Source organism: Euprymna scolopes, chromosome 14, assembly GCF_053919585.1.
Source record: "Euprymna scolopes isolate OS-2025 chromosome 14, ASM5391958v1, whole genome shotgun sequence".
Taxonomy (NCBI): domain Eukaryota; kingdom Metazoa; phylum Mollusca; class Cephalopoda; order Sepiida; family Sepiolidae; genus Euprymna; species Euprymna scolopes.
In genome coordinates, this window is record NC_136495.1 from 20,847,062 (window position 1) to 20,861,190 (window position 14,129).

The window sequence follows — 14,129 nt, forward strand, 5'->3', positions numbered from 1 at the left end:
AATCCAATCTCTGGTCCCCCCTCGCCAATCTTTCACGAAAAACACCCGTCTAGCCGAATCCACTGTGAAAAATTTCCCCCACTCTTTATCTGTGCCTAAATCCAAACGTGGATTCCATGAACAAAGCTTCTTTCTTAGAACTGCACGCCTGTGGAACTCTGTTCCGTCTGCCTGCTTCCCACCGGACTACAACTTGGATGTGTTCAAGTCCAATGTTAACAAATTCCTAATGAACCGCCCCCTTAAGTAAACACTTCATCAAATCTCCACACTAACGTAATGTACTTGCAATAACCCTTATCCCTGAGTGGCTTCCGGGCCTTGATAAGTGGTGATCACTGTGTAAAAAAAAAAAAAAAAAATCCAAACGTAGATTCCATGAGCAAAGCTTCTTTTTTAGAACTGCACGCCAGTGGAACTCTCTGCTACTGGCCTGTTTCCCACCTGACTACAACTTGGACGTCTTCAAGTCCAACATAAACAAACTCCTGACAAACCGCCCCCTTAAGTAAGACACTCTATCAAAATCCCCAATACTAATGATTACTACAATACTATCTCATTGATTACTGTACACGCAATAACCCTTATCCCTGAGTGACCTTCAGGCCTTGATAAGTGGTGACCCCCATGTAAAAAAAAAAAAATATATATATATATACATATATATACACACATATATACATATATATATACATATATATATATACATACATATGCATATACATACATATATATACATATAGATATATATATACATACCTATAGATATATATATACATGCATATACATACAAATATACATATATATATATATACATATACATATATACACACACACATATATATATACATATATATACATATACACATATATACATATATACACACACACATATATATATACATATATATATACACACATATATATACATATATATACACATATATATATACATATACATACATATATATATACAGACATATATACATACACATATATATACACATATACATATATACACATATACATATATACACATATATATACATAAATCACCAAAGGTATATTTCTGACATTTGTTTTAGATATCTTTATATTGGAATGTCACGTTTTCAGCTAGTGTTCTTTTTTAATGGCCATTTATGTCAACAAAAATTATCATGAAAGAAAACAGATTTCTTCTTTATCAATATCCACAAATAAGTGTGTGCATGTATTAAATTGATATCATAACAACCTTTCCTAACAATGCTCTTTCTTTCCATCATTATCATCAACATCATCACTGTCATTCACGCTGTCACAATATTAGCATTTTTTTAATACAAAAGCAAAAACAATTTAAACCGGGTGTTTACAACATGGGAAATGGTATGTGCAGAGAGGAGATCTTACCTTTTCAACTTTAACTCCCCAGCTGAACAACTGTTTGCACAAAAAATGGGAATTGGTGTCAGCCGTTTGACCCTTGAGGATTTCATCTCCAATTACTGGCAAAATTGAAAGGGAAAAAAGAGAAAAAAAAAGAAAAAAGAAATCAGAAGAAAACATTAAAACTAGAATCAACTTGACTGAAAAAATCCATATATATATATATATATATATATATATATATACTAGCAGTGAAACGTTGCCCGGGTCTGAATGAGTATAAACAAATGTTTCACCCTCCAATATTTTTTTTTTATATAAGGCCTCGAGGCCACTTGAGAATAAGGGTTAATGAGTGTACGGTAGTCAATGGAACAATATCGTAGTAATCTTTAGTAGTGAAAATTTGATAAATTGGATTACTTAAGAGGACGACTCATCAAGAACTTGTTTACATTGGACTTGAAGACAACCAAATTGTAGTCAATTGGAAAGCAGGAAAGCCATTCATTTCAATTGATGCCAGACAGGGTTCAGGGCATTGATGATGTAAAGATAGAAGCTTGGTTTTAGATGCATTAAAATTAACCAGCCACCTCTTTCCCCATTGCACCACATGCTCAAGATAAGAGGAGAGAGAATTAGAGAGAACTTGGTCATTTACAGCCTTTGAAGTATTGCCATAAATGGTAGTGTCATCAGCAAAAATATCTACAAATGATCTTAGGGTGTAATTTGGGAGATCATTGATATAGATCAGAAAGAGAGTTGGACCCAGGATACACCCTGAGGGACTCCAGCATTAATACTGTGAGCTTCTAATTTCTACTCATTAACCACTACTCTTATGAACTTATCAGAGAGAAATGATTTAATAAGTGAGAAGACATTTGCAGCTATACCATAGCTGGAGATCTTGTGAAGTAGACCTTTATGCCATAAACTATCAAAGGTCTTTGATATGTCAAGAGCGATTGCTGTAACAATGAAGCTTTTATCGACTGATTCACTAATCCTATGAGATATAACTGTTAGCATACCTGCTGTAGATCTAGCAAAATAGAAACCATATTGCATGTCACTGAGGTTATTTTTGCTGAGGTGGTTGACTACTTCTCTATTTAACACAGATTCCAGCAACTTACTCATGACGCACAGAAGATTTATTAGTTTGTACTGAAAGGGAGATGACCAATCACCTGAATTTTTAAATACGGGCATACTGATGAGGTTTTCCAAGGTGTTGGGAAGCAATTTTCCTTAAGATAATGCTTAAACAGCTTTTAAGTATGGGAGCTAGTTCTGGTTGAAGCTTTTTTCAGCACTATAATTGGAATGTCATCAGGGCCAGTTGCTTTACTGGAATCAAGGTTCTTGATTAGTTTGGTAACATCACACACAGATACTGGATCACATAGCATGTTTTAAGACACAGAAGGAAATATAGGTGGTTGGTGGCCCTGATCGTATAGCTGTATAGCTCTTGGCAAAGAGTTTGGCTTTGTCCAATGCTGACAAGATTACCTCAGGTCCATTGATGATGGTTGAAATAGAGTACATGCTTCTGTTCAGGACCCTGTTTGTTATTTGCCAAAACTGGTGAGAACCAAGCCACTGCTCAGCTATTTTGGATTTGATGGACTGAGCATACAACTCTCACGTTCTTTATTATTCTTTTACAGTGGATGCTGGCAGTCCTGAAGGCAGCTTTAGTCTCAGTACATCTATTGTTATCAAAATTGGTGTAATCAATCATTTTTCAATCAAATGGATTAACTGCTTGCTCTAGATGTGGACCCACCGCAGTGCACCAGAAGAAAGTTTCACATGCCTTCACACGCAGTAACTTAGTCCACAATACATTGTAGTCTACATTGCACTGTAGAGAACCTACTGTTGATTTTAAGAAATTATTTTTATATAATGGCTTGCATTAAAGTTTAAAATGCAAAAGTCAAGTATCATGGTTCAATTGTGCTCTAAATAGAAACATTTACTTCCAATGTACCCCTGTCATATCAAAGAACCTACTGTTGATTTTATATGCCTGGCCTTTCTGCTGGTGTGGTAATAAAAGTTCTTAAATGCACTTGTGACATTAGGCTGTATAAGGCATAACTTTATTCAAAATTGCCTGTTCTTTCTTTCATCAGATTTTTTTCAATTATTGATACTTATCAAAGACATTCCAATACAAAACCTATCTAAAAACATTGCCAGACACATTAAGTGCATTTATGTGAAATTTCAAAAAAAAAAAATGCACAGCCGTTTAGGAGTCTCTAGGGAATTCACACACACACACACACACACACACACACACACACACAAAGTTCCTTTTAGATAATAGTGGATATATATATATATATATATATATATATATATATAAAGAAAAATTAATAATGAAAATAAAAACTGAATAAATTACAATATTTATTAAGCATCAGCTTGTACTGATTTTTCATCAAATGAACAAGACAATTAAAACCAACGAAATTCACAACTCTGTTTGTCTAAAGATATTTGTTGCATGTGTTTGATGTTGGTTTTTGATAGTAAAAATCCAAAGCCCTTTGTTTATCATCACATGGTCCTATTCTAACTTGATAATTACTTCCAAATATTTTTTTTAATTCAATGCAAGTTGTATTTTATGTTGACATACTTGCTGTCCACTTTATTATTATCATTCAAACACTACTGTGTTTGAATATATAGTTAAGTGTTAGTTTCACTCATTTAAAACTGCTTTAAAGCTTCACCGCTCACTCATTTTGCGACCAAATTTCAAACAATTTGTACAGTTAATAGGTCACCTTCTTAGCTATAATTTTAAATAAAAATTTTCAATTTTCGTTCATTAAAACAAAAGTTATAATAAAATTACTGGTGTTCAGAAGTTTTCAGAATAAATAAGGAACGTGAGAGACGGTTTCTTCTGATTGACTGTTGGTTACCATAGCAACTTTTTCGACATTGACGATTTAGAGATGATTTCTTAAGATTGACTGTTGGTTACCATAACTTTTTCGTTGTCAACACCTTCATAAATCATAGCGGGAATGTCACTCGCATGCAATCTTATTTGTTTGTTTTTTTTAAATTCATTTTAACATTATATATACATTCTTATTGCTGCAATATTTTAAGTTATAAATTTTTACTAGAATATCTTGTCTTTTTCTTTTCCAGTTTTAACAACTAGTTCTTTTACTTTTCCAAGTGTAATCTAACAATATTACTTTTCATGCTCGCATTTTTCTATGTAATATTAAGTATGTGTATATGTTTATATATCGGTATGTACAAGTTTCACTCCTAAACTAATTAACTGATCATTGTGAATTTTGAAACACAACAGCTAGTTGTAAGGGGTCAAAATGTAGACTAGATTTAGTTTTTTGGGGTTTTTTTTTACTCATGTTCACTCCCAAACAAGACATATTGCCACTTGGACATAAGGGGCTACTAATTGAGACGATGCCTAAGAAAGATTATCAAGATGTTGATTTATGTTGCATTTGAACTTCTGCATATCAGTACAGTTTGGAAAGCAGGTAGCAGGAAGGGAATTCCAAAGTCTAGCCATTCTAGGGAAGAAGCTATTAGAGTAGAAAACTTTCTGGCATTTAGGGGCCTTAACAGTGAAGAGGTGTGATTTTGTTGCTAAGCGGGTTTGTTTTAGTTTTATCAAAACGGGTTGCAGAGGCTGTGAAAGTTGTTTGTGTATATTCAGATACGTCCAATTTTATTGAAATTTTAACAATAACTATTACGCATCAATTAATGAATATTCCCAGCATTTTATTTTTTTTATTATTATTATTTCAAGCAATTTTTTAGGAGTCAGAATATGGATACAACTTCTCATTTGAAAATTAAAATATTTCAATCTTGAAATAGTTTTTACAAATATCAACAATTGTTGCATTAAGTACAGTACTTTCATTGAATGCTTTGGCAACACCTGCAAAAATATAACATTTAATCAATACGACTAAAATAAAATATGAGAAAATTATTTTCTTATGGATAAATGATACAAATCTAATTGTTTAGGGAGTTCTCATAATTTACATATGAAGATCTACCAAATGTGATGAACCGAATTACCTACTAGACACCATTCTGTGCAACAGTTTTTCAGGACAACTTCACATGATGATATTCACTTTACAAGTAAACTCTAACTAAATATTCAAAAGAATGTAGGTATGTGTTTATGTTTATATATTTCTATGTACAAGATTTAGTTTGATTTACTTTCATGAAAAGAGGGTAAAGAGTATATGAAAGCTGTTTGTGAATATTCAGATATGTCCGACTTTAGTGTAATTTTAACAATAACTATTACACATCAATAAATATTTCCAACATTTCATTTTTTTTTTATTATTATTTTAAGAAGTTTTTAGGTCATAATATTGGTACAGTCTCCCATTTGAAAATTCAAATATTTCAGATTTGTATTAAATTTGACCCATAGCCATTAAATATCAATTAAACAAGATTCCCTTAATTTCAGTTTCTTCTTAAGATCACTTTGACATTTACTTTTGCATAAATTTTAATTATTTACTAGACATGATCCTTGATTGTATTCAGTCTCTCTGTACAGGGATCTTTCAGGATAACTTGATATGAGGATACTACCCCTTGCCCTACAAGTAAATCCTAACCAAACATTGAAAATAACATAGAATTTGAAGCCCAAATAAGATTCTCTCAACATGACTGGCTCATATGATTTATGGTGCACTAGTGTAGGTGGCCACTACACCAACAACCTGAGATATGCAGATGACACAATCCTTATAGCTGACTCTGAAGAAAAACTGCAAAACATTTTACCAACAGTAACAGACGAAAGCGAAAAGAAAGGATTACAGCTTAAAAGAAGATAGAATGCATGCGATTTCGAAAAAAGCTGTTATACCACATTGCGATATAGTCTGTAAGGGAGACAGAATCTTCGCTTGAACAGCTAGACTTTGGAATTCCTTTCCTGCTACCTGCTTCCCTAGCTGTACTGATATGCAGAAGTTTAAATGTAATGTAAACCAACATCTTGTTAATCTTTCCTAGGCATGGTCCAAAATAGTAACCCCCTACATCCAAGTGGCGATATGTCTTGTTAGGGGTGAATGGGAGTAAAAAAAAAAAAATTATATATATATATATATATATATGGGTTAATCATGTTACTCAAACTCAATGAATGCATTTTTATTGGGTTCCGTAACGAGAAAAAATGGCAGTGTCTTAGTTGCATGAAGCGTGGAAGTTATTCATAATGGTGTTTTTTCTAAATTTTTAAAGTAAACATCTGATGAGCACGTGACTAAAAATGTAGCAAAGACATAATTTTGCAGACTTGTTAGTCACGATACAAAACAATATTGTAATGGCTACCTTTTGAAAAGCAATAAATGACAAACTGAGAAAACTTTATATTTGGAATTTGGAGAATTATTTTATTACAAATATATATATATATATATATATATATATATATTATTTTTATTTGTTTTAAGCATTTATATGATGCTACACATTCATGAGCATGTTTCAGTGAACCAGTTCCAAGTAACTAGAGACCTTTCCAGGCGATATTGCTTATACAAAAGTTTAGTCAGTATTATATTATGAGTTATATAAAAAAAAATTAATAATAGTTATTAAAAAAATATTATAGATATAAACCCCTTTAAGTATAATTAAAGTCGAGTCTTATTTGTGAATTGAGAATGAGTCCGTGAATTAGCTGCGTGCATCATTCACAAACCTTTTTGTTTGAATACTTTCATCGCTGATTCAATTATGACAAGCTCGCTTACATGACTTTATAAGTAACTAAATTAACTTCAATTTAAAGGTTAAATCCTTATGGTCATGTGGAAAAACGCCAGACTGTAAAACCAAGGTTGACTTCGTTAACTGGGTTTGAGTCCTGCAATGAGCAGTAATAATCACTTCCTGCACTGATGATTGCATAATATGTATAACAAAATTTTAATATTTATTGAAAAAATATTATAGTATGTAAAATATATATGTATGTATATATATATATATATATATATATATATATATATATATATATATATATATATATAGAGAGAGAGAGAGAGACAGAGAGAGAGACAGAGAGAGAGAGACAGACAGACAGACAGACAGACAGAGCTTATAGACACTAGTTTGATATCCGAACAAGGCTCTTCTGGAAAATATACGATTCAAAGACAACCAATGACCAACCCTTTTTACTTCATTACTTACTTCACTTTTATATATCTTTACTCAGTGTCGCCGGCAAAGTCTTTGCCAGAGTGCTCCTTCCAAGGCTCCAGCAGATTGCAAACCGCGTTTATCCAGAATCGCAATGCGGCTTCCGCAGCGGGCGCTCAACCACGAACATGATATTTTCAGTGCGTCAAATCCAGGAAAAATGCAGAGAACAATGTAGACCTCTCCATATCACATTTGTGGACCTCACAAAAGCTTTTGACATGGTCAATAGAGATAGTCTGTTTGCCATCCTACAAAAGTTGGGCTGTCCACCAACTCTTCTTAGTTTGATAAGATCGCTCCATGATAACATGACAGCTGCAGTCTTCTTCGAGGGTGGCATGTCTGATAACTTCTCCGTGTGCAGTGGAGACAAGCAAGGTTGTGTGTTGGCTCTCACACTATTTGGCATCTTCTTCTCAGTTCTTCTGCACCACGCTTTTGGAAATCACGAGGACGAAGACAGTGTGTTCCTTCATACTCGCTCTGATGGAGAACTTTTTAACTTGGCTCGCCTACGCGCCAAAACCAAGATTCGAAATGTCCTAATACTTGAGCTGCTGTTTGCAGACGATGCTGCATTGGTCTCGCACTCCGCAAGTGGACTCCAGTGGCTGCTTGACAAATTGAGCGCTGCTTGTGCGGAGTTTGCACTGGTAATCAGTGTGAAGAAGACAGTTGTGATGCACCAGGGTGACGCATCACCAATCACCATCAATGACCACGAACTAGAGACGGTCAAGAACTTTGCGTATCTTGGATCCAACATCAACAAGGGAGTATCCATTGAACAGGAGCTACAAACGCGAATAGGTAGAGCAGCGTCTACTTTCAACCGACTATGTGAAAGAGCATAGTTCAATAAATACCTCACTTCTCGCACAAAATGCCGCATCTACGAATGCTGTGTTCTGAGTAGCCTACTGTATGGAGCAGAGACTTGGACCATGTATGCTCTTCACAAGAAAAGACTGAACGTCTACCATCTCCGATGTTTGCGACATATCATGGGCATCAATTGGTGGGATAGCACCTCTTTGTTGGTGATTCTAAGACGTGCCGGCAGCCGCTCCTTGTTCCAGACACTCAAAATACAACAATCGCGTTGGCTTGGACACCTACGCAGAATGTCCGATGGCCGTCTCCCTAAGGATATCCTGTACAGCGAACTGGCAAATGGATCAAGAAGCCGCGGTCGCTCGGTGCTGCACTTTAAAGACGTGGCCAAACGGGATCTGATCGCTCTTGGCATTGATGTGAATGTGTGGGAGGAGCTAACTGAAGATAGACCAGCATGGAGGCATGCCTTGAGTAAGGATGGTGAAGGACTTGAGAACCTTTGGTTCGAGAGGCTGGCGCAGAGAAGACAAAACTAGTGACTACGTTTACTGTTCCTGTTGCTTGCATTAATCTTTTGTAGATTGCTTGCCATTATATATTACTTACTTCACTGTAACACCGTTTTAACTTTTGGCAGCCTACACCCGAAGGTGTAGGTCATTCAAATATTATTTATTATGAATAGAAGAGTTTTGTTTTCCTTTGACGACTCTTGTATAACAAATACTATAGGAGTTGGTTCTTATAGTCCATGCAAAGAGTAACTCGTATATACGTAAAAAGGCGGCCCCCACCCCCTTATGTTAAAAATGAGTTTCCAAGTAATAACTAGCATTCATCCCATTTATAGAATCACTCCCGTCTCTAATCAGGTGTTGATGTTGTGTGTACGTGTTTTTGTTTTTTTTGTTTTTTCAGGATTGCTGTTGTAAATCGTTCTCAGAACACTCGACAAACTACTAAAATCATACACAGAAAAAGAAAAAAAAACTCGGTGCTTGTGTACTTAAATAGTTTTTTCATGTTAAACTCAAGCTTCACGATATCTTTTTTATTATTATTATTAAATTGTTAGGTGGAAGCACAGAATAGTTACACAACACTCTTCCCCTCTCCATGGTAAGAATGGCTTTCAAAATAACGTTATTATTTTAGCACGGTGGCAAAAGTGCACAAGTGCCAAAAAATCGATTAGAGATAGGAATAATTCTACAAAATTATTTTTTAAAAAAATTATTTTTAATAATTTAAAAAAAAAAAAAAAAAGGCAAATGTTTACTTTAACTACAACAGAACACCAACCAATAATTTTTTTTTTTTTTTTGGTTTTCGGGGTCGCTGACAACGAATCTGATATTCAATCCCGTCGCAAATTTACCGCTTGCATGGTATTAACCCCTGAACCCTCGCACTATTTTGTGTCAACTCACCGCCATCGTTTATGCTATTCTTATATAATGCGTTCGCGCATGGACGAGAGTAGTAAGGTGACTTGTCACATCGCGGAAGAATTTTTTAGCAGACATTTGATATAACAAATTTCCAGAAACAAAAAAATGTTTCTGTTGTAGTTAAAGTAAACATTTACCAAAAAAAAAAAAAAAAAAAAAAGAAACAATATTTCGGTATTTCTACACAATACGAATCAAACTAAATCAGTTTTTGCCGAACTAAACCTAAAACAACTTAGGGTTAGTATTGACTTAAACCCCCACCCCACACGCAAAGAATTTGGTTCGTATTGTGTAAAAGCCCAAAAATTTCTCAATAATAATTCACCTATGATCCCGGCGGTATAGTCCAAGTTTTCAGACGGAGTAGCAGCTGAATCGGGCGAAGAGGACGGGGTAGGATCAGGGTTCGAATCCATGTTCCTTCTTCCGTAGTGGAGATGAGAAGAATGGATTTTGATGGCGGGGAGAAATCGACGGAGGAACCGTGGTAGTGCGTAGGGCGAAAACTTGTTTTTTAAAGTAAAATAAAAAATAAAACGAGGTTGACGATGAAAACAACGAACACTATTACAACTACTATTAGAATTATTACACAAATTCAATCTCACGCCGAGTTTATTGTTGTGTCGCCTCGTCATACGAACGGTGGGGACCAGAGTTCGATACATCACAGGATTTTCTTTGGGTAAAATCTTCCATAAACAACAAGGACGGAATGTTCCTTATCATCATGTGTTGTTTAGTTACGTAAGAAAGGATAAAAGAAAAAAGTACAAACTCCAAGTTTGTTTGTTTTTTGTTTTTTTACATATGCTTGTAGCAAAAAAGGCTGCGTTTGTTTTTTCGCTTCGATAAATAAAAAATAAAAGTAAAAAACAAGGCGTATTTTTAACAAACAATTCTAAATTTTTTCTCTAAGTGTATTTCGAGCAGAAGGCTATTTTGCATTTTACGACAGTCATAAAGTGACAATCATGCCGCATCCGGTAAAAGCGTCGATTTACGGCATACACATGCGTAATGTTTATACTAAAAATATAGATTTTGTGGGTTTGTATTACTTTACACAGATTCGAAAATGGTGTCAAAAAACAAATATATAACAAATAAATGTTATCAAAAGCAAGATAAGTTACTTTCCTACCTAACTGGATATGTTTTTTTATTTAATGTAACATGTTTATTCGGCTAGAAAAATATACACTGTTTACCGATGTATTGGAAAATTTTAAATGACGCCCGACTCTCTTTGATACGGTAAGTTTGGGAAAAGGAGTTATAAATAAAAAACTAGACAAAATACAGTTAAAAACTCGCTCAATATATGTTACCGTGACATAGACTGACATATATTCGGCGGTTTTTTAACAGTATTTTGCATATTTTTTGATTATTATTTTTAACTTCTTTTCCGAAACTTTCCGTGTCAAAGAGAGAGTCGGGCGCCATTTTAAATTTTCCAATACATCGGTAAACACTATATGTTTTTCGAGCTGAATAAACATTTTACATTGAATAAAAACACTAAAAACATATCTTGCCTTTGATAACATGGCAGAATCAACGACTGTGAGTACAGTACTAGTACCAAGACCCCAGTGGAAGCTGGGACAAAGAATACACCGTGTTAAATTTTACTACAAGACTCGTTTAAGAAAACCCAGGACAGTTTCATGCGTCAGTTCGAATGTGAAAAGGCTCCATCCAAAAGCAGAATTCAGAACTGGGTGGAACACTTCGAAAAGTAGGGGACCGTGGAGAACCTCAACGCTGCCCAAAAAGCAAACAGCCGAGCTGGTCGAAAGAGTGAGAGAGTCTCTCCAGCAGAGTCTTAAACGCTCTGTGTGTAAGTGAAGTCAGTTCCTCGGTATGTCCCGTGAGACTTGCAGGAGAGTGCTGGTGGACGATATAAGGGCTTACCCATACAGAATACAGACGCTGCAGACCCTTACAGCCTCAGACAAGATACAGGGGAGGACTATGGCAGTCAAGATGCTCAAAAAGATCGAGGAGACATCAAGTTTCCTTAACCTCCTTTGGACCTCAGATGAAGCCCACTTCCATCTTGATGGAAAGGCAAACTCCAAGACAAATGTCTTCTGGGGGTCCTCCAGACCCAATGAAGTAGCCACCAAGCCCCTGCACTCTCCTAAGTGCATGGTGTGGGCTGCAATCTTGGCCAGAGGCATCATCGGACCAATCTTTATTGAAGAATCTACAGTCATCAAGAAGCGGTATGTGGAGGTCCTCAAAACCTTCAAGAGTGAGCTCCAGACCATCTACCCGTCGCTCATGACCAAGTTCTGGTTCTAGCAGGACGGAGCAAGTTCTCACACCTCAAACCTGTCCCGAGATTGGCTGGAAGAGAACTTCGGAGGCCGAGTGATCAGTCTCAAGACTAATTTTGAGTGGGCACCCAATAGCCTGGACCTAAGCCCCCCAGGTTTTTTTCTTTGGGGCTATCTTAAGGACAGAGTCTACACAGGGAAACCCAGAACCATCACGGAACTCAAGGAAGCTATCAGGAAGGAGATGAGAGCCATTACCAATTCGGTCTGTAAGAACGTCATGGACAACTTCATGCTGCACCTCAAGAAATGCACGGAGCTAAATGGAGGCCATCTGGAACATATGCTGTAGAACGGAGAAAAAAGGCCAAAGACCCTAGTGTTTTGGTGTGATGTTTTGAATATAATCTAGCTGAATCCACTGTCAAAAACTTTCCCCGCTCTTTATCTATGCCTAAATCAAAATGTAGATTCCATGAACAAAGCTTCTTTCTTAGAATTGCACGCCTGTGGAACTCTGTTCCATCTGCTTGCTTCCCACCTGACTACAACCTGGATGTCTTCAAGTCCAACGTAAATAAATTCCTGATGAACCACCCCCTTAAGTAGACACTTTATAAAATCTCCACACTAACGTACTGTACTTACAATAACCCTTATCCCTGAGTGGCTTCTGGGCCTTGATAAGTGGCGACCACCTTGTAAAAAAAAAAAAAACTAGTTATGACCAAAGTTTCATTTCATTCGGACAAAACACTAAGAAACGGGGCCTAATTAGAGTTGGGGCCCGTTTTTTGGAGGGTCACCCTGTATTTCCTTAACCTATAGGTTTTCGATGTTTACCCATCTTCTCAGAGGAAAAAATATTATCAAATATTATAAATGGTTTATACCTAATTTGCTAAATGCAATGAACATAGAAAATCATAATTAAAAGTTTTTCAAGTTTTTAAATCATTTTATATATATATATATATATATATATATATATATATATATATATATATATATATATATACTAGCAGAAGTACCCATTGTTGACTGGGTTCAAAAACAGCCTACAGAAAATGGACTGTGATTGATGAAAGTATGATAGGTTATGAAAAGGAGGAGGTTGTAAAGGATAGGTTTTGATACTCAAAAATTTTACCCTCAGCAAAATATGATGAAAGTAATGATAATTTTCACGAAAATATATTTTTTTATATCAACTTTCTTTCCATTCATAGCCAAGAGTGACCAACAAAATGATGTTTCCTTACAAAGCGAAAATGTTATATATATAATAATATAAATATACAAGAAATAAATGTTACCATAGTCAATAAAAGTTACTTTTATGGTAGAAAAGTTCATTGGTTTGTATTTTTAAGTAGTTTGTAAAAAAAATTTTTTTTTTAAATTCACGAACCGGTTTAAAAAAAAATCAAAATGGCAGCGACTTAGAAATGGGAGCCCCATTTTCAATTTGAAGGAGAGGCACCTGAGCATTCTGTGTTAACAATTTAAGAGAGTTCTGTCAACGTAAGGAATATTTATAAACATATTTTAATGTTTTCCATTATTTTGTGCTTGAGGAATATTCGATTATGGCATGTATAGTTTATATAAAAATTAATTTAAGTAGTTATCGCCTCAAATTTCGTTTTAATTTCGGTTCGCTGAAATTATTTCAAGTAAAGAGCATTAAAAACCATTTCAAAACAAAAAAAAAACATAATTTTATTGACTATGGTAACATTTATTTTTTGGGGTAGTTGTTTGTTGGCTTTTCTGCTAAACACCTCTTACTAAAAATACCGAGGAAATATCGAAAAACAAAGAAACAAAAACAGTTTTGAAAAATAATGAAGCTTTACTTACTTTAATAAAATAATCCGAAACA

The 14,129-nt window shown here is 35.0% G+C and overlaps 1 protein-coding gene across 1 annotated transcript in view; it reads right to left on the bottom strand.

Moving 5' to 3' along the window:
• Nucleotides 1-10,918, bottom strand: part of LOC145292890 (bifunctional FAD diphosphatase/FAD synthase-like) — a 117,430-nt gene extending 106,512 nt beyond the window's left edge. The window contains exons 1-2 of the mRNA XM_080139026.1: nt 10,282-10,918; nt 1,399-1,493 (exon numbers count right to left, since the gene is read on the bottom strand). Coding sequence (XP_079995152.1) covers nt 1,399-1,493; nt 10,282-10,624 — 438 coding nt within the window. The 5' untranslated portion in view covers nt 10,625-10,918. The remainder of the gene's footprint in view (nt 1-1,398; nt 1,494-10,281) is intronic.
• Between the last annotated feature and the right edge of the window lie 3,211 nt (nt 10,919-14,129).